The sequence below is a fragment of the Castanea sativa genome, chromosome 8 (genome assembly GCF_040712315.1).
Source record: "Castanea sativa cultivar Marrone di Chiusa Pesio chromosome 8, ASM4071231v1".
Classification (NCBI taxonomy): domain Eukaryota; kingdom Viridiplantae; phylum Streptophyta; class Magnoliopsida; order Fagales; family Fagaceae; genus Castanea; species Castanea sativa.
The window spans coordinates 40,112,744-40,133,009 of record NC_134020.1 but is presented as its reverse complement, the minus strand read 5'-3'; the positions used below and the strand labels follow the sequence as shown (position 1 = coordinate 40,133,009).

The window sequence follows — 20,266 nt, the reverse complement described above, 5'->3', positions numbered from 1 at the left end:
ATATACATCAAACATACATATCCAGAAGTATAACTAACCTCTCGGCTTGCGCGGGTACCAACATATACAATAACATTCAAATCAGGAAGCCACTTTCTAAATTCTTTTGCCCAGTTTGACAACGTAGATAATGGTACAACAACAAGAAAAGGCCCATGGATTTGTTGAGCATTCTGTAAGAAAAAAGACTTATTAACACATAATATGACTAATGACAGCAGAGTTCTATCATGTCATCAGCAAAATGAAGAGTAAGTTCACCTGTAAAAAACCAAGCATGGAAACTGACTGAACAGTTTTCCCAAGACCCATTTCATCAGCTAAGATTACATTTGTATCATTCCTCCAACTGGCACATGAAAGAGAAACCAATTAGAACACATGCAAGAGCAAGCATATTCTAACAAAACCATTTTTTAGTTTAAAGAGAGGTGAAAAAAAAAAAAGCAAGCTTTAAACTATAGAGAACCAAAGCACATAGGCAGTGTACTAAGGAACCAGAAAAAAAAAAAAAAAAAAAAAAAAAAAAAAAAGCAAAAAACTATAAACCAAAGAAAGTACAACTATCTAACAAATCCGTCAAAGAATTAAAATTAAAAACACCCAAAGCATTTGCCCACTCTAGCAATGTCTGGAGAAAAAACAGCTTAATATCACGAGTAGAAAATTAGAGAACATATACCTGTTAACAAGAAAATTCAAACCCTCAAGCTGATAATCACGAAGCTTTCCTCCCTTCAACCATTCAGGCTGTTCGTCAAGCTTCCTTAAGCTTGCTAAAAATTAAAAATTTAGATTAATTTATAATTTTTATATCATTTGCATGCTGCAAAATAGAAAGAAAAAAAAAATCGACATACATAAAGAGAAAATTGAAAACTTATGGGACGATGAAGGGATGAAATAATACAACTTCAATTAAAAAGAACTAAGGCTGTTACCAGAAACTGTTTGTAGCAGGAAAGAAAAACAAAATGTTAAATACTTCAACCTCCCCAAAATCTATTGAAAATACACAGATAGAAATTATTATCAATATATTTTTTCTTTTTTCTTTTTTTTTTCTTTTTACAAGTAACAAAAGATTTTATTGAAAAAACAAAACCAAGTACACCAGGGCCAGGGGTGTACTCAGGGAGACTAAATAAACAAAAAGCCATTGTCCACAGCTCGTAAGCCATTGGACAATGATTAAGAAGGTAGTCCACAAACTCCCCACACCTTTTACACATGCAGCACCAATCTAAAATAATAATACCTCTCTTCCGAAGATTTTCAAAGGATAATATCTTCCCTAGAGAAACAGCCCAAGGAAAGGCCACCCAAGGAGGGACCTTCAATCGTCACACCAATTTCCAAGGGAAAGATGTGCTATTACTAATTTATATTGATAAGACTATAAATGCCTGAAACACGTACATTACAAAATTCCAAATAATATCAGTAACCTTTCCAATGGAAATCTAAATCCAACTTACAGGATAAGACAGCACTTGGGTAATACTTTTAGATGCATAAACAGTGCATAATTGTTTCAGAAAGTAGACAAACATTTGGGACATCCCAAAAATGAAAAAAGGATAAAAAAGAATAAATACCACATACATACATATACGTATACATATATATATATACACACACACGTGTGTGTATGTGTAAAACTTATTAGCAGTTCACAGCAGCTACTTGTTACAGTTCATGTGATGCAAGTTCCAAGGACCAAAAAATACTTTTTTATTGGTAAGATACAACTTGAACCCATAATCTTACCTTCCACCAAATTCTTACAAGGGGGGAGGAGGAGCCATTTGAGCTTGAACTCATTGGCAAGGACCAAAAAATACTAACCTTTGCTCTTCTTGCGCTGGAAATCCACCATTTTCCCTTGTACAGCCATTGCAGCCTCACGAGCCTGCTCGCAAATATAAAACCACAAACTTTAGTAAAAACCTTTGTGCATGGGTTCCTGTGCATTTGCTCGTATAATAAACCGTAACAGATCAAACAAAGCTTAATGATTGATACTGACAAGAGAGCTGTGAGAAGCACTTATTTAGGAACAAAAAGGGGAAGAAATAAAGCAAAGAAAATATCAAGTGACAATATTTCAAAGCCCTAACTTCAGTTCTGGTTGCCAAAGCATCAAACAAAGACTAAAAGCTTGATACTATTCCCTTTTTTGTTAACGAGTGAACCACTAAATGGTCCATCCCCAAAAAAACACCTGAATCAATATGAACCCTACACATGCTATATTTAAAACAAGCCATTGACACTGCTTGTCTTTTAGAAAATCAGACAGCTGTAAATAGAAAGAAGGAATGTTAATGAGTGCCCTTAAAGAATTACAAATGGACACTCATGAGGTCCAAAAAATCAACAATAAAAGAAATTAAACCAAGGGAAATTTAGGCATGCTCTTTCACAATCATTGAAAATCAAAACCAAGAAGACAATTTAAAACACATAATACCTTGTACTCATCAATGGATTCTTGAGCAAATGCGATATCAACATCCTTCTCCCTGATACCATATATAAATTTAAATATAAGCATTCCAGCTCTTACTTTACAAATAAAAATGAACCCTGTTTTTTTATACGTAAAAAATGAACAAACCAGTGACCAAAAGAAACAAACAAAAACCCCAAAACGAGCACTACAATGCACCCATGAACCAAGATCGCATCCTCCATCCCATTCAGATGGGGAGAGAAGATGCCATTTAAGCTAAAGCTCATTGGCCATAGCAATGAAAAAGAGTATATAGTACAAACAAGTATCATTGCACAATATTCTTGTCCAGATTACCATGTTGCTTCAGCATAAGACAATCCTTGCCACTTAACTAAATACTCTGGTATGACATTGCCAGAACTATCTTTACTGATTCGGTCTGCAATAATTCTCTCCACCTGAAAAATGGATGTGGAAACCATTTATTAAAAACAAAAATCAAATTTAAAACAAATTATTTGACGATAGAAAGGAAAGATTAAAAAAAATGAAAGCAGGAAAACAAACCTGACTATTTTGCTTGATGAGATCTAAGTCCATTTCCTTGCTCACATCATTTACCTCAATCTAACAGGCAAAACAGAACCAGAAAATGAAAAGGATAAATTACCTCACATAAAGGAAATTAATATACTGAATTTCAAGAGCACAGAACTTCATAGGAGAACGGAACTGTTATATAACTTCGAAAAAAGCATATCTGTAGTAAGTAATAATTCTTTTTTTTTTCTTTTTTTGACAATTCAATAGTTGGGGTGGTGGGATTTGAACCCAGGATGCGTGTCAGCTGGAAACACCAGGAGGTGCCAACCATTTGAGCAAAGGCTCTTGGCTTATAGTAAGTACTAATTCTCACCCACGTAGAGTCCATTATATAGAGAGTTCATAAAGTAAATAGACAATAACACACCAAAAAGGTTTTATAGCTATGAACTCCCGTATGGGTAGCTAAGTACCTTAGTTTCACTATAAACGTATACTTAAAATAAGAATAATTAAAAAGCTGTGAACCATACATGTAAGCAAGCTAAAATTTATTGATCAATATCTGACATCAAAAAATAGCTAAGCCTCATTTAGATTGTAAAGAGTTACCAAGAGAGAGGAATAGAGAGACTTTATATGTCAGAATTCACATATTACCTAGCTATTAATAATATCATAAGTCAAAAGCCAACACAGCAACACATTGCTGTTCAACCTTTTTTGTCCTTTCAAAGACTCAGACAGTGAAATCCAATATGTCACAAAATTAAAAGTCAACAATAATCCTCAGACCAAAAATAGTGTAAATCGGTCCATAGCAAAAAAAGCACAAAACACAGCTTGAACTCTCGAGACAGACATATTAACGACATTGCCAAAGAAACTTGTGTATGCCCATGTTGCTAGCATGACAAATTGTTTAGCATCTTGTTCTGAGGAAGCAAGTCAGTTCAGTGCCAATGTTCTATCCCATTTGATTATAGCTACAACTTTGGAACCAAATTCACATAAAAAGAAACAGAAAGTAGCAACTCAAAGCAAATTACCAAAATGTTCCTATAACATGTTCATATGCGTACATGAGTAACATGACCTCACAAACATTTTGAGCAATTGTTTCTTTCCAGTTTGTGTGTCGCTGCTTGCAATTGTTTATAAATCAAACTACCAAACATACTTCATAAATCTTGCTCTGCTATTAAAATAAAGGAACTCTAAAACTCAGAATATTACCTCTTCGCGTGAGATTGCCTTCCTGTATCTAACATCCTCCATCACTTTTTTCGTGTAATTTAAAACTTTCTTAAAACCACTAAGCTGCAAACTCACATAGACAAAAAGCACAGAGCTGCAAATGTGAATAACAATTGACAACAGAATGCATAAAACTAATTACACCATTAGCACCTTACGCAGAACCAATAGGAAGAACAAAAGGCATACATTTTGTAGCTCAGAAAATGACTTCCACTGACAGTGCAAATGAGATTGGCCTTTCCATTTTATCAAGAATTCAATCTCATTCCAATCTGGTTCAGTATCATACAAGTGGCTCCACAGAACAGGCTCCGTTGATCTATTGTTCCTTAGAGCATCTTCAGCCGTGCCCTTTGGCTGATGCCACAGAACCTTCTCGATGCAGTCACCATCCTCTTCTTCAATTTCCTCCTAAAGATGTAATTTAGAATTTGGAACACCTTAGAATCTCATACATAAAAACAAATTCATGAAATGATCCAAAAGAAACCATTGCACAGTAAGCTTTCTAAGAGAAATCCAGTAAACAAACAGATGTGAACAAAACAAAAGTAAACTATCATTAGATTGGAAGAGTCCAGCGTATTCAATTAATAAACAACACAACTCCACAAACAAGATCATAGACACATCACAGCTAGTGTAAGGTATTTCAGCTCCAAATAATTTAGAACTTTTACCTTTGACTTTGCCCTGGGGTCTATGGAGCAGTGTTCCTAAGCATTTCACACTTCAAAATTTCATAGTTTAGCACACAAGCATGGAAAATTAATTTGTTACTACTTCCCAAATTCACCTATTCAATGTTTGTTTCATAGGGCCCAGATGTGAAGTCCAATTGAAGTAAAAGTTGTGTGGTTTTAAAATTCTAGTTATATGTGTCCTAGGGTTGAAACAGTTTTTAACTTGGATTTTAATTTAATAAGTTCTGGTCAATTTTGTATTCAGGGGCAGAACTATAATTTCTGCAACCCTACAAATTAAAGTGATTTTGGTAATTTAGTTAAGTCTAGAATTTTCTAGAACATTCTATGTACCTTAACTTTTCTTTTCCTTGGGTCCAAGTTAGCCCTTTATTAGTTATTCCCGTATTAGGATTTTAGTTTAACCTAGGCAAACTAGGAGACCTACTACTACTAGTACAAGAAAGAGTATATTTATGTTCAATGTACTCGAGAATAAATGGAGTTCATTAATATTGAGGCACATTGGTGTTATAGCTCATTTTCTCCCTTCCTCTTCTTTCTTTTATTCTCCTTCTTATGATTTCTTCTTCTTCTCATGATCCTGTTCACAGGTACAGTTAATCCAAACCTAAACACTTTTCCTTCCTCCTTACAACCCCATGTCAAGCCCTTCCTCTGACCTATCAAAAGCATAGAGCCTCATGTCCTTTCTCTATCACAAAACTACCCAAGATCTTAATTTCTTAACCTGCCACAGCCAAATTTGCCAATTTTTCCTACTTCAAAACCTAACCACAAGAGAGAAGAACACACAGACACATAAAGCTAAAAACATTGATTAGATTGAGCAGGTCAAAATACTTTAAAAGCTACACAAGATGGCTTCAAAGGGAATAATAGGCAACAATGCAAGTAGGCTTCCAGCCTAATTATTTCCAGACAGCAGAAGCCACAACTCAAAGATCAGCAGACTGCATAATAATTATGGTGTATAAATTAATTACTTCTCATTACTTTTCTATTTTTTATTTTTCAGAAACAAGTTAGATCTGTAGACCTGTGGTTCATCAATGTTTCATCCATTTGATAATCACTAATAGCCAACCAAAAAAAAAAACTATTGCTAAATTTCAGACAAGTAATTAATTTGGACCTCCATTCCATAAAATGCATATCCAACAACTATTCTCCGCTAGTTTCAGACATGTCTGCTTCTAAAAATATTATTTTCAAGTTAGACTGTTAAAAGGATACATACAGTGCTTATCAAACCCATATCAGCTGTATCCAGTGCATTCCCCATCAAACAGTTGTTTGTTAGTACACATTGCTTCCAACGTATCATGACTAACAACCTACATCACATTGGTAAAGAGACACCACCAATTTTTTGACAACTAGCTGAAACAAAAAAGTATTGGATCTTCCCAGCGGATCCAACACAGCATACTTTCCAAAAAAAATCTTTATTTTTAATCATCACAAAGAAGCCAATATCCAGTGGACTTCTCCAAAATCCAACAGAAAGCTGATCAAACATGTCATCTCAAACCAAATGAAGAAACTATATATCTTGGAAAGATCAGGAGGAGATTCCTCTGATCTGAAGAACATTGGTAGCATTTACCTTTTTTCCAAGACAATCAACCTAAGCAAAGGCTTCCATTTCAAAAGCACTTTAAATTGCCAAATAATCAGATAGGGAAAAGAGTAGCTACTATATTGGGCTTCAACAGAGTAAAAAGAAGGTAACTTTGCAAAATCAACTGGATGATCTAAACACCAGAAACTAGTCTTTTCACTTTCTTAAGCAAGTGGATGGGAGAGAATTCACTTGACATAACCATCAGATATTCCACTTCAAAACACCAATTTGCACATACAAAGCTCCTTGGATCTGTCTAAAACTTTTTTTTTAATAAGTAAGGATCTGTCTAAAACGTGCCTACCAATCCTGCCTTATTTCTTATCAATAGATCCATCTCAGCCTCTACTTTATAAAGTTCACAATGCCTTAATGATACGCTCCAGATAAATTCCCCAGCAAATATATATATATATATATATATATATATATATATATATATATATATATATATATATATATATCAATCAGAACAAACAAACCATCAACATCGCCACTAATGGTAAAGGCGCTAACTAGGTAACACATTCTGATGTTTAATTTCAAAGGTAGATATAAATATGTATATTAAATAAATAGCAAAAATAAGGTCAACATTTCACATTAAATAGTGCTTCAGCAACACCAATCTGTAATTCTTTTTTCCCCTTAATTTTGTATCACAAAGTGTTTCATCATAGAAATAATGTAAAAAACATCCAAATTTTCTAGCAGTATTTCACTAACTGCTAGCCTAGTCCTCAGCAAAATTACAAAATAACTAGTCAAGTAGGTATTTTAATGTCATCCAAAGGAGAAAAAATATACAAGGTATAAATAACAAAATGTGACAAAGCTATTTTACATTACTGAAACTCTAGTTAACAAAATTACTAGTTCATTCCATCAATGTTGTGCAAAAAATTGAGACAATCTTTTCTGCAAAAAAAGAATAACTTAAGCAGAAGCTCAAAAAGAAAATTTCCAACTGTCATAAGGAGAAATCATCCAGCAGCTACATTGCTTATATGATAACCCAAAACCCAGCCCTCCTCCAAAACCCCTAAGGGATAGAGAGGGAAAGACAATAACATGAAAGATTAAAAGACCTTATGAACAGCCCTCACATATCCTTTGCATGCTTAAAGAAGTATTTGGCTTTAATTAATATCACCAAAAAAAAACTGGCTTACACCATGAAAGAGCCCTATAACAAGATCTCATTTTACTCCTAAAATGCAGATACAGCAAAATTTAAATCAAACACAAGTCAAAAGATATAAACAAAAGAGAAAATAATTATAGCTGTCAGGTGAATGCATCTATTTAACACTATAAGTAGACCACACCTTTTGACCCTTTTTCTTCTTGCCTTCATCAAGTTCTTCACTTTCTTCACTTTCAACATATGATACCTTTCGAACTGACCTACTAGAAGTACGGACCTCACTGTTTCGTCCAGATTTATTTGTTGACACAGTGGACCGGCCACCATTTTTACGGAGATTTACACCTCTCCTTGTCATGCTTTTAAAAGCCTCATCACTGTCATTGTCAGAGTCCTCTGCCGAGGACTCTTCCTCTTCAAATGATGATTTCATTCTCCTTTGTCGACCAGATGCACGATATGATTTATGGTCTCTAATCGACCTTATATTACGTCCAACTTTACCTTGTTGCCTACCCTTAGGTTTCTTCGCATAATAGGAATCATCTTCATCTGAACCTTCTATATCATCAACGCTGTCATCATCTTCATCAGAATCTTCACCATCCCAATCTTTATGCTGTATCATTAAATAGAACTTGGTAAGTCCACAGACACAAAAGACAACTAAGAATACAGAATCTATATTAGTATCCAGAACCAGCAGGAAACAAAATCAAAAACCAAATTTAAGTTCCACATAACATAACCCCCCCCCCCCAAAAAATTATCCTAACAAAAAAAAAATCAAAATAATTAATATGATTTGTTTGATAATCAAGCAGGAAATATATCAATGTCATTGACAAATGCAAGAATTCTTTTTTTATATTGAGAAGTTAAACAAACACCCAGCAGGCTTTGAAGGTCTCACTCTCCACAAGAGGATTAAGCTAGATCTCATTGGCAACAATGCAAGAATCCTATCTTGTCAGACACAGACAAAAACATAAACATGTATAGTATCTGAATCTAGTAGAAAGGGCATCATGTCAAGTATCCTAAACTGATTTTTGTTTGCAATGCTATTAGAACTTTTTTTTTTTTTTGATAAGTAAGAATGATATATAAACGAAAGGCTACTCTGGGCAAGAAAAGCACAGAGCAAACCAGAAAACTACAAGAAGGAAAAAAGGAAAATACAAAAAAAGGAAAACCAAACAACAAAATAATTACAAAAGAGGAAGAGAGCTCAAAAAAAAAGGAAGATAATCACTAGTCGTGAGTGCCCAAGTCCGAGACCAATCAAAAAGAGTTCCACTAAAAGATGCAAGTATCTGATCCCCGGAACTATCTAACTCCTCAAAAGTCCGTCGATTTCGCTCCTTCCAAAGACACCATAGAATGCACAATAGAACTAAATTCCAGATCTAAGAAGAATGCTTCCCTAACCAATTCCACCAGCCAAAAAGCATATCTGGAATCAATCTAGGGATGACCCACAAGACTCCAAGAGTTCTAAAAGCAAAGCTCCATAACCAATACGTCATCTCACAATGAAGAAGTAAGTGGTCCACTGTCTCCCCACAGTGTCGACACATAATGCACCAATCCACAAAATTCAAGCCCCTCAATCATAGATTATCACCCGTTAGGATCTTATTACAAGCTACACACCAAACAAAGAAAAAAACACGTCTAGGAACCTTAACTCTCCATATACCTTTCCAAGGAAAGACAATTGAAGGAGAATTCTTAAACTTATTATAATACGACCGGATGTCAAAATCCCCATTAGGCTTCAACTTCCATCTTAACCAATCTCCAACATCCATTGGAGGCGTATTGGCACCCAAGATACGAAGAAAATGCAGCCCTTCATCCATCTCCCAATCATTGAATTCCCGAACAAAACGAACATTCCAAATTCTTCTCCTCCCCTTGCCTTGCCAAAGAAGCTTCACACCCGCACTGAGCAAGCATCGGTAAATCGCAAAATGCACTTATATAGCATATAGTAAGACAGACCAGCAAAAATGAACAAACAAGATTAAATAGTACAAATCCAGATCAAAAATTTTCATTTCCTTATTCATTGTATTTTCATTTGATTGCACTTCTCTCTTAGTACACCGCCAGTGTACACTAGGTTTGCTTTTTTTTCTAATAAAATTTTTCATTCTTAACAAAAAAAAAATGTTTCCTTATTATTTATAACTTTCCACTTATATTTTCCAGCTCAAAGGGGAATATTTCCTAGAATAATGAAATCTACAAGGTTCTGTATATCAAAGTCCAAAAAATTTTACTGAACCAGTTAACCTAAAGTTTGAGCAGCAAGAGTAAAGTAGGCACATTTTAATCTGGACAATTTTTAGACTTTCCTAACAAGTGTCATAAAAAATTCTGTTATAGGATTGAAAAGTTAAAGAAAGACTTCTTATGGAGTGGCATGAGGGACGAGATAAACTCCATTTGGTGGGATGGGATACAGTGCGCACTCCTATTGCTAATGGTGGATTAGGGATAAGGAAGCTTACCACTATCAAAAAACCTTATTGGGGCAATGGTTGTGGCAGTTTGGAATGGGGGTGACACGGTTATTGATGTATGTGGTGGCCTTAAAATTTAGAGAAGAATGGGGGGATGGTACTCGAAGTTGGCTAGGGGCCAGTATGGTTGAGTGGCCTTTGGAGGGGTATTCAGATGGGCTGGGAGATTTAAAGCCAGCATATTTGTTTTGAGGTGGGTATGGGAAATTCAGTAATTTTTTGGCATGATTGTTGGTGTGGTGACCAATCACTCAAAGTGGCTTTCCTGGTCTTGTATGAGAATGCCATAACTAAAGAGGCTTTGGTGGAGTCCTTATTGATGAGACTGAGTATAGAGGCAGAGCTGGGATGTGAGGTTTCATCAAAATTTTAGAGCCTGTTTGGTAGAGGTGTTTGAGTATTGTTATTCAAAATAATGTGAAAACTGTGGTTTAAAAAGTGTTTTCAAAACACGTATTTAAAGTACTCATAAGGCAAAAAATGTGTTTGGTACTATATTTCTAATGTCTTTTCAAAAATGAAAAAACATAATTGTGTGTTTGGTACGTGTGTTTTTTAAATTTAAAAAAAAAAAAAAGTAATGACATGTAGTCTAATTGATGGGACCTACAGTTTTTTACTTATTTACAAAAGTGTCATCAAGCAACGTTATTTGAAAACTGAAAACTAGTAAGAGAAGTTTTCTAAATTCAATGTTTAAACACCCTAAAATGAGAAACGTAACTCAAACACTCCTATAAAAATCTCTTACCAAATGCATTGTTTTTTTTTTTTGGAGTTCACAGTTTTTAGTGTTTAAACACTGAAAACTGTTGTTTGACTTACCTTACCAAACAGGCCCTTAATGATTGGGAGCTAGAGGCTGTGGCAGATTTTCTTCATCTTATAGAGTCTCATACTCCTCTAACTGAGGGTGGTGACCAAGTGAGGTAAAAGTTGAAGATAAATGGAGATTTTGACATTTGCTCTTTTTATAATATTCTGAGGGGGTCTTCTTCTGTCTATTTCACTTGGAAGAGTTTTTGGAGTGTGAAGGGCGGCTTGGCAAAAGATACTCATTAGTGATAACCTGAGGAGGAGAGGATATACTACAGTGTATTGGTGTTACATGTGCCGATGTAGTGAGTAGAAAGTGGACCATTGATGCATTGTAGGGAGGCTCATCACTTATAAGTCTTTCTTTTCAAAACATTTAGGGTCTCCTCGGATTTACCAGATAGAGAGATTGATCTTCTGGCGGCCACCCGGGGGGGGAATCGGTTGGGGAAACATTTGTAGAATATTTGGAATTTGGTTCCGCTACGTTTGTTGTGGAGCATTTAGAGGGAGCGTAATAATCGTAAGTTCAAGGATTAGGAGGGCTCAATCAAACAGCTTCTAGTCTTTTTTTGTAGGCACTTTGTTTGATAGGTCTTAAGCTTGGGGATTTACATTTAGTGATTCCATTTCATTGTTTATAGATTCCCTTTCTTCTTGTACATAAAATCTAGTATCTTTGCAGTTTTTTTTTTTTTGGCTCCTTGGTGCCTTTTTCTGCATGTAATATTCTTTTTTCAATAAAATTATTCTTATTAAAAAAAAAAGTTTATGTTATCCTAAATGCTTGTATCAAATATAATGAAAAATCCGCATCCTAACAGATTTGGAAATTGATCATAGTCTACATCAGAATATTGATCTTTACATACCAAGTTGTAGTTGCAGAAGTCAGGTTATTAAACACACAGCACCTATGTGAGACCATACATTAATCGTTATATAATAAAAGCATCAAAAGGTTCAAACAAAGCAGTAAGTGTCTTCCTCTAATAATACAGTCCACTAATCACAATATCCCTCTCCTAACTTCTTTTCTAACCAGAAGTATAAATTTAAACCAGACACTGCAAGCCCAAACAATAATGAACACGTAAATGTAAGTCTTGATGGATGCATAAAACAATTAAAAATAAGTAACAAATTGAACATGACCTCAACAGCATCCCAACAACTAGATGTGTCTTAAGTGCAGGCACCAGCTGCTCAGCATAACCCACATGAATAAAAGTTTTAGCATATTGACCTAAAAAAGATATATCCCACAATCAATTACATGCTTAGACCAACTCCTCAAATATTAACAATTTTGACTTGTTATATTATACCAATACTACTACATATGTTACTACAACAAAAACAGAGCCTTAGTCCCAGTACCAGAGACTAGAATGTAAAAACCACTTTGACTAAATAAATTATGACAGCTTACAAGGTTCCCTCAGAATTGCACCAGAACGAAACAAACTTTAAACAATTTTTTTCTCAATTCGATCCAATAGAAGTAACTGCTAGCAGGGAAAATTTTTTACTAGAGCCAAAACCTGCTATATTCACTTTTTTTTTATAACTCAATAGTTGGGGATGGGAGGCAAAACCAGCTATATTCACAGATGTTAAACCATATGAACTAAAGAAAGGACTACATGGAAATATGGTAAGGGGACATCATCATGCCTTGTCAGTTTGTTAATTTTCAATAAGTAAAATGTCAGATCTAAAACCACATTCCTACTTCAAATAAAATAAAATAAAAAAATGCATTATAATGAACCAATACTTATAGCAACTATGACAATGCAATTAAATTAAAATAACCTTGTTCCCTGTGCGACCAATTGTGACACCAGAATCGGGTTCAAAGTCTGCATCATCAGGGTCATCCTCTGCATGCAAAAAACAACATAAATTTAGTGTCAACTCCCCGAGTGAATAGTGACACTACAGCAATAATCAATTAGACAAAGCAACAATGTAAAACAAATTACCATCTGCCTCATCCTCTTCATCATAATCAGCATCATCATGATTGTCGTCATCATCTGCATCATTGTCATTCAATGCTCTAGAATTCCTTTTCACATGGCTACTAATAGCAACAGGCTTTGATTGTGGCCTAGAATTCGGCCCAATGGAATGATGAAACCCTCTATAGTGCATTGAGTCACTCTGCTCTTCCCCATCCTGCTCATAGTATTCATCAGATAACATCTCATCCGCAGGGACATCGGAGTGGACCTTGTGACCCTTGCCCGCTTCCTTTTGCCTATCATCATCTTCTGACTCTAATCTATCTTCCCTGCCATCTGATGAATTATCTTCCAACCCTTCTGCATTTCTATACTCGGACCCACTTTTAGAATCCTGCCCAGAATCAGAGCCACCCCGAGTCATAGGTTGGCAGTCCTTCCAAAAGGTTGAACCCCATTTTCCTGCCATAGCCATTCTCCTTGAAGTTGGTTGAAAATTGGATGTTCTCGTATTAACATCATTAACAGCTTCCTCATTTTGCAGCCTATCAGCACCAACCGCTTCAGCTTCACTTTGATACTGCACGTCCAGGTTTATATCAAATTCTCTATCACTCGAAGTCGCATCAACATCCCCATTCCCTACTGAGCTCCTCATCCTGTCTTCACTCTGTTCCTGCCCTTTTTCTTCCAGAACACTGTGTGAAACTGTTTCATTAGTATAGTTCCTAAAAAAGGCCATCCTTTCACATGGACCCTCTATGTAGCATATTTAACTCAAATCTCCACCTTACTATAAAGAGTATGATTTCAAATAAAGAAAGCTTCGAGCAAACACCTAGTGCCTCAGTTTTCGTCTCCAAAAATCTCCCGAAAAGGCCTGAGTAACAAGCAAGCATGCAAAGGCTAGTCAGTAGAATCCCCAGACACTAGCAAGAACCCGAATAAAAAAATGAATATTTCAACCATTAATCACTCAAAAACTTACAAATTACAGTAGAATGTAGGTCAAAACCAAATAACAAAGAGAGCACGTATTCAAAAAAACAAACACCTGAATCTCACAACTTCTCAGGAATCCCAAATAATGATTTATCTCAATAAAGTTGACTCAATTTTCTCAGAAACCAAACACTGAATACTTGTCCTCAAGTGTAACCTTAGCTCGAAGAATAATTCGAACTAAATAACACAAAAACAACATTCTCCCATCAAATTCAAACCTTAAACTAAAACAAAGAATCAATAAAAACTGTCCAAAAACAGTTCAAATGAGGAGCACCGAACACACTCGAATTTCGAACTCATTGCAATCGCAATATTCATCAAAACCCGATCCAAACTATCGAAAAACTCACGAATGCAAAAAACAAAAAAACAAACCAAGGGAGCGAAAACGAATCAAACGGAACAAAGCAATAGATCGAATACCAAATTCTCAAAATCCAACGAAATTAACCGCTAAAAACCCTTTCAAAAAAAAACCACAAACCCTAACGAACACAAACCACAATACCCTAAATCGAAACCCTAATTTTCAAAACCCGAAACGAATCGAACACGAAAAACATAGAATCCGATATAATCGAAAAACCATAACACAAAGCTAACCTTTAATTTTTTTTTTTTTTTCTACACGAGCTTAACTATAAACAAAACAATACAGGTTTATAAGAGAGATTGAAAGAAGGTGCGCAGGTTAACAATCGTGCGCACCTCGTTTAACTTAGAAGAACTCGCCGGGTCACCGAATCGCCGGCGAAGAAAATAAACGGAAAATGAGAAAATCCGAATTCGTTTTTTTGTTCCCGGGTTCGGGGCGGGTTTCGAGATTCGTCGACGGCTAAGATGCGCCGAAGAGGTCGGAATTAACGGTTGGATTTAAAAAAAGAAAATTAGGGGTTTTAATTTTTTTTGTTTGTTTTGTTTTGTTTGGAATAATCGTCGACGATGACGATGGTGTGCCAGAGACAGAGAGAAAAATAATTTTGTAGAGAGAGAAAGTAATTTTTTTAGAGAGAGAGTGTGAGATAGGGTATTTGGGGAAAAAAATTTAGATTGTGGGTAAAGGGTTAAGGGGTGGAGTGTATTTGATTTTTTCTCTGGAGAAACGTGTTTATAGTGGTTTTCTCTCTCTAAATTTTTCCCTACTCTCACATTTTTTTTAATTTTCTTTTTTTTCTTTTATTTACTTTTTGTAATAACAAAACGAAAAATGTAAACTCTTTTTTTTAAAATGCTTTTAAAATTTTATCAAAAAAAATGTCAAAACATAAATTGTACTCTTTAAAATTAAATTGGATGCTTAAATTTTATAGATTTAAAAATTATAAAACTTAATTGAACAAAAATAAGGTTAAAAATTAAAAATTTTATTTTTTAAAAAATTTAAAATATATATTTTTTGAGTTATGCTGTGAACAAAACAAATTGTTATAAAATTTTCACAACAATTAAGGTCAAAATAAAGTATAATGACTTATCTAAATTAAAAATAAATGGATTATAAAAATGTCGTAAAAATTTGTCGTCTCAAATAAAATTTCTCTTTTTTATTTCTGGGTAAAAACTTTTTTTTTTAAGTGAAAAAAAGTATTTTTAATTTTAACTCTATGGGCCAAATTTAATTTGCCAAAGGTGAGTTTTTGAAAAGTTGTAAGATGGCCAACTGGGTGGGGCCATGTGGCGGTGAGGTGAGCGTGGAGGGTATCCAAGTGAGGATACCAACAAGGGTTTCCATTGTGGGGAGCACAAATTTGGATTACTCCCATTAGAAAGAAAGGGTAAATTTGAAAATGTGACTGTAATTCTTCTTGTAGCCTCTTTTTCTACATACAGTGCAGTTTATGTATAAGCAGTAATTCTTCTTTTGAAGTCTGTTTTCTACAGATTACCCACCCAAAAAAAAAAAGTCTGTTTTCTACATATAGCATAGAGGGTTGTATAGGCAGTAGATAGTAACAATTGGGAGGCCTTGCAACTAGGGCCAGTTCCATGATTTTCACACTAATCACTATGTTACTATATTTATGAGAGTGAAGGGAAATGAATCCAATGAATGAAGTTATTGTGGAATATTCAATTTCATTTCTCTGTTTGAGAGTTTTAATAGAAGAAATTAAAATGTTATTTTATGTTTGAGTGTGAGAAAATGAAATGAATAAAAAGAAACAAACACTCATTTTTTTTCCATTTTCATTTTTCCCTCAATATCTGAAATTTTATTTCCCCCCAAAATTCGGAGGAATCAGAATGAATGGACTAGACTTAATGAAAATAATGGAATGGTAGCTTGGTCTAATGAAAAAAAATAATCATTAAGAAGCACACGTCATATGTTTAAATTTTATCTTATTTATAAATAAATAAAGATTTAATGAAATTTTCACTAATAAAACTCAAAAAATAACTATGTATATATTTAGTCCTTTATTTTTAAATAGGTGTATAATAGTAATATTTTTATAAAATAATTTTGTTAAATTATTTCTAATTTTATTCTCAAATAATATGGACAAAGTTTAACTACAAAATTAGTTGTGGTCTAAGTCTACAACCTTACTCAATATCTTTTTATTGAAGGTGAATTTTGACAAATCCACTATTAGATTATATTTTCTTCTTATATACTCTATACTTATACAAATTTTATAAAATTAAAGATCAATCCTCAATAAACTGTTTAAATTGCAAGTTTTTGTTATTTAAAATTATACATAAAATATAAGCTTATAGGTCATATCTATATCTATATATATAATAATAGGTAAAGCAGAGTGAAAATCCAATTAAATTTTAAATTGGAATTTAATTAGAGTTTAATTTTGCGATGTGTGTCTCATCTAATCTAAATTTTAGAATTTTGTGCCAAACAAGTTAATTTAGTGTAAAAAATGAATTTCAATTAAAGTTTAATTTTGTGTCACATGTCCCATCTAATCTAAAATTTTAAAATGTAGAAAACAATGAATCCAATATAATAAACCATAAAAAACATAATCATATAACTAAAAAAATTCAAATTTATAAGTCATCTACATATATATATATATATATATATATATATATATATATATATATATATATATATTAATAGTGTGGGGGGCAAAAAGATCCTGATGGGAACGTGGGCCTTGTGGGCCGTGTTAAGGAAGGCCGACCTGATCCTGGGTTTAGAAATTGTTAGTACTATGGGTCGGCCCATACGCCGAGGATCCGAGGGTCCAGCCGAGAGTGACCTTATCCTCGGATGAATGTTGAAGAACTCGGGATTTCCTAGTAAAGATTAGGGGATGACATGTTTAAGGCCAATGGTTAAAAGGGGTGAACCCTAGAACGTCCCAGAAGCACCGGTGTTGAAGAAATGTCAAAGATAAAGGCTGCTACCTCCACATTAAAGACCCTGCACCTACCACCCTGGCCGCATTTATGGAGAAGTGACACCTGAACAGTGGAAGAGAAACTTCTGGTTACTATTCAAAGGCATTAAAAAAAAAAGAAATATCTAAACTAAGGGGGAGGTGAGGCAACACGTGTACTAAGCACTCAAAAGAGTAGTATATAAAGAGCAATTTAAGACAGAAAGGGGGAGGACTTTTGTAACCTAAAAAGAAAGAAAAAGACTAAGAAGGGGATATAATATAAGAACAGCTCTCGGCTTACGTCCGAGGAGGCCAATTTATAATATTCCTTATTGTTTCCAAATATTCGAAATCCTTAGTTTGTCATTTAATCCCCAAATACTTCTAACCTGGGTTTCAAACCCACACTCTACAAATTCGTATTGTTTAAGGCTCATTGGGCCTGAGCCCACAACTGTTCTTGGGTCCAGGTGCAATTGTGCACTTACAAATAGGTAAAGCTTAAAGAAAATTGAATTAGAATTTGAAATTATAATCCAATTTTGCATCATGTGTCCAAATTTATGTGGGAACTATATTATAATTATCCATTTAAATTTGTGCCATGTGTCTACTTAAATTTTTTAATCTTTGTATCAAGTGAGTTAATGAATGCAAAATACTAAGAATCTAATATTAATGAACTATAAAATAAATAAATAAAACTCACATATACTCATGGGGATAAAAGGCCCAAGATGCGTTTTTGGGCCATGTGCTTAGTTCGAGGACATTTACTTGTCGAGGACTGATTGATGGTAATAAGGATGTCAAACTTAGAGACCCGCGAGAAAATGTGGCGGAAGAAGTTAATGGAAGTAATCCGAGGAGGAGTATCTTCTCGATTAAGTGAAGTAAGGGTCAGATGATATGTCATGTTGACTAAAATGATATTTTAGGAGGTCTTGTGGATGAAAACATGTTTCACAGGGGCACAGAGAGCAAGAACAGTTGGGAAATATCTTAGAGAAAGCTGCTACCACCGCATTGAATGCTCTGTACCTAAGTCTTTGGCTGCATTAATGAGGAAGCAATATTTGAACAATGATTTTCAGTTTTACAGCTATTACCTAAAGACTTCAAAAAGGTACTGATGGAACAAATATCAAGGGGAGCAGTCTAGATCTACACGTGGAGAGCAAAAATGAAGGAAAAGGAGGAAGGATAATTTCATTATATAAACTCATCCTTATCATTTTGTAATCTTGGGTCATTGTTGTTACTGTTTAAACTCATTAGAAACAAAATTTATAACCCACTCTCTATAAATTTATTGTATTGGGCTCTTTGGGCCTATATCTTTCCTCTTGTTGGGCTTAGGTACGAATTGCGTTCTTACAATACTTTATAAAAATCACCACATGTTTCTCAAAAAATAGATAAAATAAAAATCATTACATAACAAAAATCACCGCACATTCTATCTTATTAATAATTATAAAAGAATTATCATAAGTAGTACTAAATTTAGGTAAACATTTTAATACGTAACTAATCACGTTTACTTTAAAAATATAATTTGACTAATTATCTATATTTTATGATTAAAAATTGTGTCTAATTTTAAATTTATCTATATGTATGCATGAATGCATGTGTTACATGCTTTAAAAAAATTAATTTGACTAATTATTTATATTTTTATAATAAATAATTTGTTTAATTTTAAATCCATCTATGCGTTTGCATGGAGTTACATGCTAGTATATAATAATAGGTGAAGCTAAGAGAAACTCAAATTAGAATTCTAAATTAGAGTTCAAATTTTGCGTCATGTGTCGTAAATTATTTATTATTAACAAGTTTTATTTTTTAATTTTATAATCAAATGTGGGACGACATCTTAAATATTCATCAAAATGAGTTATTAAGTTCAAAAACCAAAGAGTTTTGAATAAATGAATCGTAAAAAAAAACACTTCACAATAATAATAAAAATAGACAATTTACATTTTATACCTAATAATATCCTTACAAATTTTTTTAAAGAGTTAATAAAATATAAAAATGACTATTAATAATATTTAAATTATATATGTGAAGGTGAAAAGGTCAGGATATGTTATTGGGCCTTGGGCCTAATTCGAGAAGATTAATTTGTCCAAGGAAGGTTTAAGAGTAGTAAATATACTGTATTTAAAGGCCCATAAGCAAACTGTTGTGAAGGAGGTTGGTGGAAGTAGTCCAAGGAATGGCATTTCCTCGGTTATATGAAGTGAAGACTATACTATACGACGTGACGTTTATAAGGACATTCTAGGAGGTTTGGTGGATGAAAATGTGTTCCATAAGGACACAAAGAGAATGAGTGAATGAGAAATATCTTAGAGAAGACTGCTACCACCGCATTAAAGACTTTACACCTACCTCTCTAGGCGCATTAATGAATAAATGACCTTTGAACAGTAGTGATTAGCCTTACAGCTATTGTTTGAAGACTTGAAGAGGGTGGTGGATGGGACAAGTATCTCGATTGGTGATCTGAGCCATACGTGGAAGATGGAGGGAAGAAGGAAGATGATATAAAAGGAAGAGAAAGGCATTCAAGCAGGGGGATCGAAGAAGAAAGAGAAAAATATTGTACACACCATATTCAATTGTAATCTATTTTTAAGACAAATAAAAGCATTACAAGTGATCATCGGCTTACGTCCGAGGATAATTTCTATTACATAATCAGTTCGTCGCACGTAGATTGGGGATCTAACCCATCATTTTTGTTATTCAACATCCATAAAACCTAGATTTCAAGCCCACACTCTACAAATTGCATTGTATAGGGCTTTTTGGGCCTGTACCCTTCATGCCAT

At 34.1% G+C, this 20,266-nt stretch overlaps 1 protein-coding gene across 3 annotated transcripts in view; it reads right to left on the bottom strand.

The window, feature by feature from the left end:
- The window catches only part of LOC142607460 (protein CHROMATIN REMODELING 5), a 28,174-nt gene extending 13,014 nt beyond the window's left edge, over nt 1-15,160 (bottom strand). The window contains exons 1-14 of one of the 3 annotated variants that reach the window (XM_075778968.1): nt 14,773-15,160; nt 13,846-13,936; nt 13,075-13,754; nt 12,905-12,972; nt 7,921-8,358; nt 4,448-4,672; nt 4,238-4,321; nt 3,026-3,085; nt 2,813-2,916; nt 2,474-2,525; nt 1,849-1,912; nt 683-776; nt 262-349; nt 39-173 (exon numbers count right to left, since the gene is read on the bottom strand). In XM_075778968.1, the coding sequence (XP_075635083.1) occupies nt 39-173; nt 262-349; nt 683-776; nt 1,849-1,912; nt 2,474-2,525; nt 2,813-2,916; nt 3,026-3,085; nt 4,238-4,321; nt 4,448-4,672; nt 7,921-8,358; nt 12,905-12,972; nt 13,075-13,714 (2,052 nt within the window). In that variant the 5' untranslated portion in view covers nt 13,715-13,754; nt 13,846-13,936; nt 14,773-15,160. Of the gene's footprint in view, nt 1-38; nt 174-261; nt 350-682; nt 777-1,848; nt 1,913-2,473; nt 2,526-2,812; nt 2,917-3,025; nt 3,086-4,237; nt 4,322-4,447; nt 4,673-7,920; nt 8,359-12,904; nt 12,973-13,074; nt 13,937-14,772 lie in introns of those variants that run through there. The other 2 variants (XM_075778969.1, XM_075778967.1) reach the window with 2 other exon arrangements.
- Nucleotides 15,161-20,266: the final 5,106 nt, after the last annotated feature.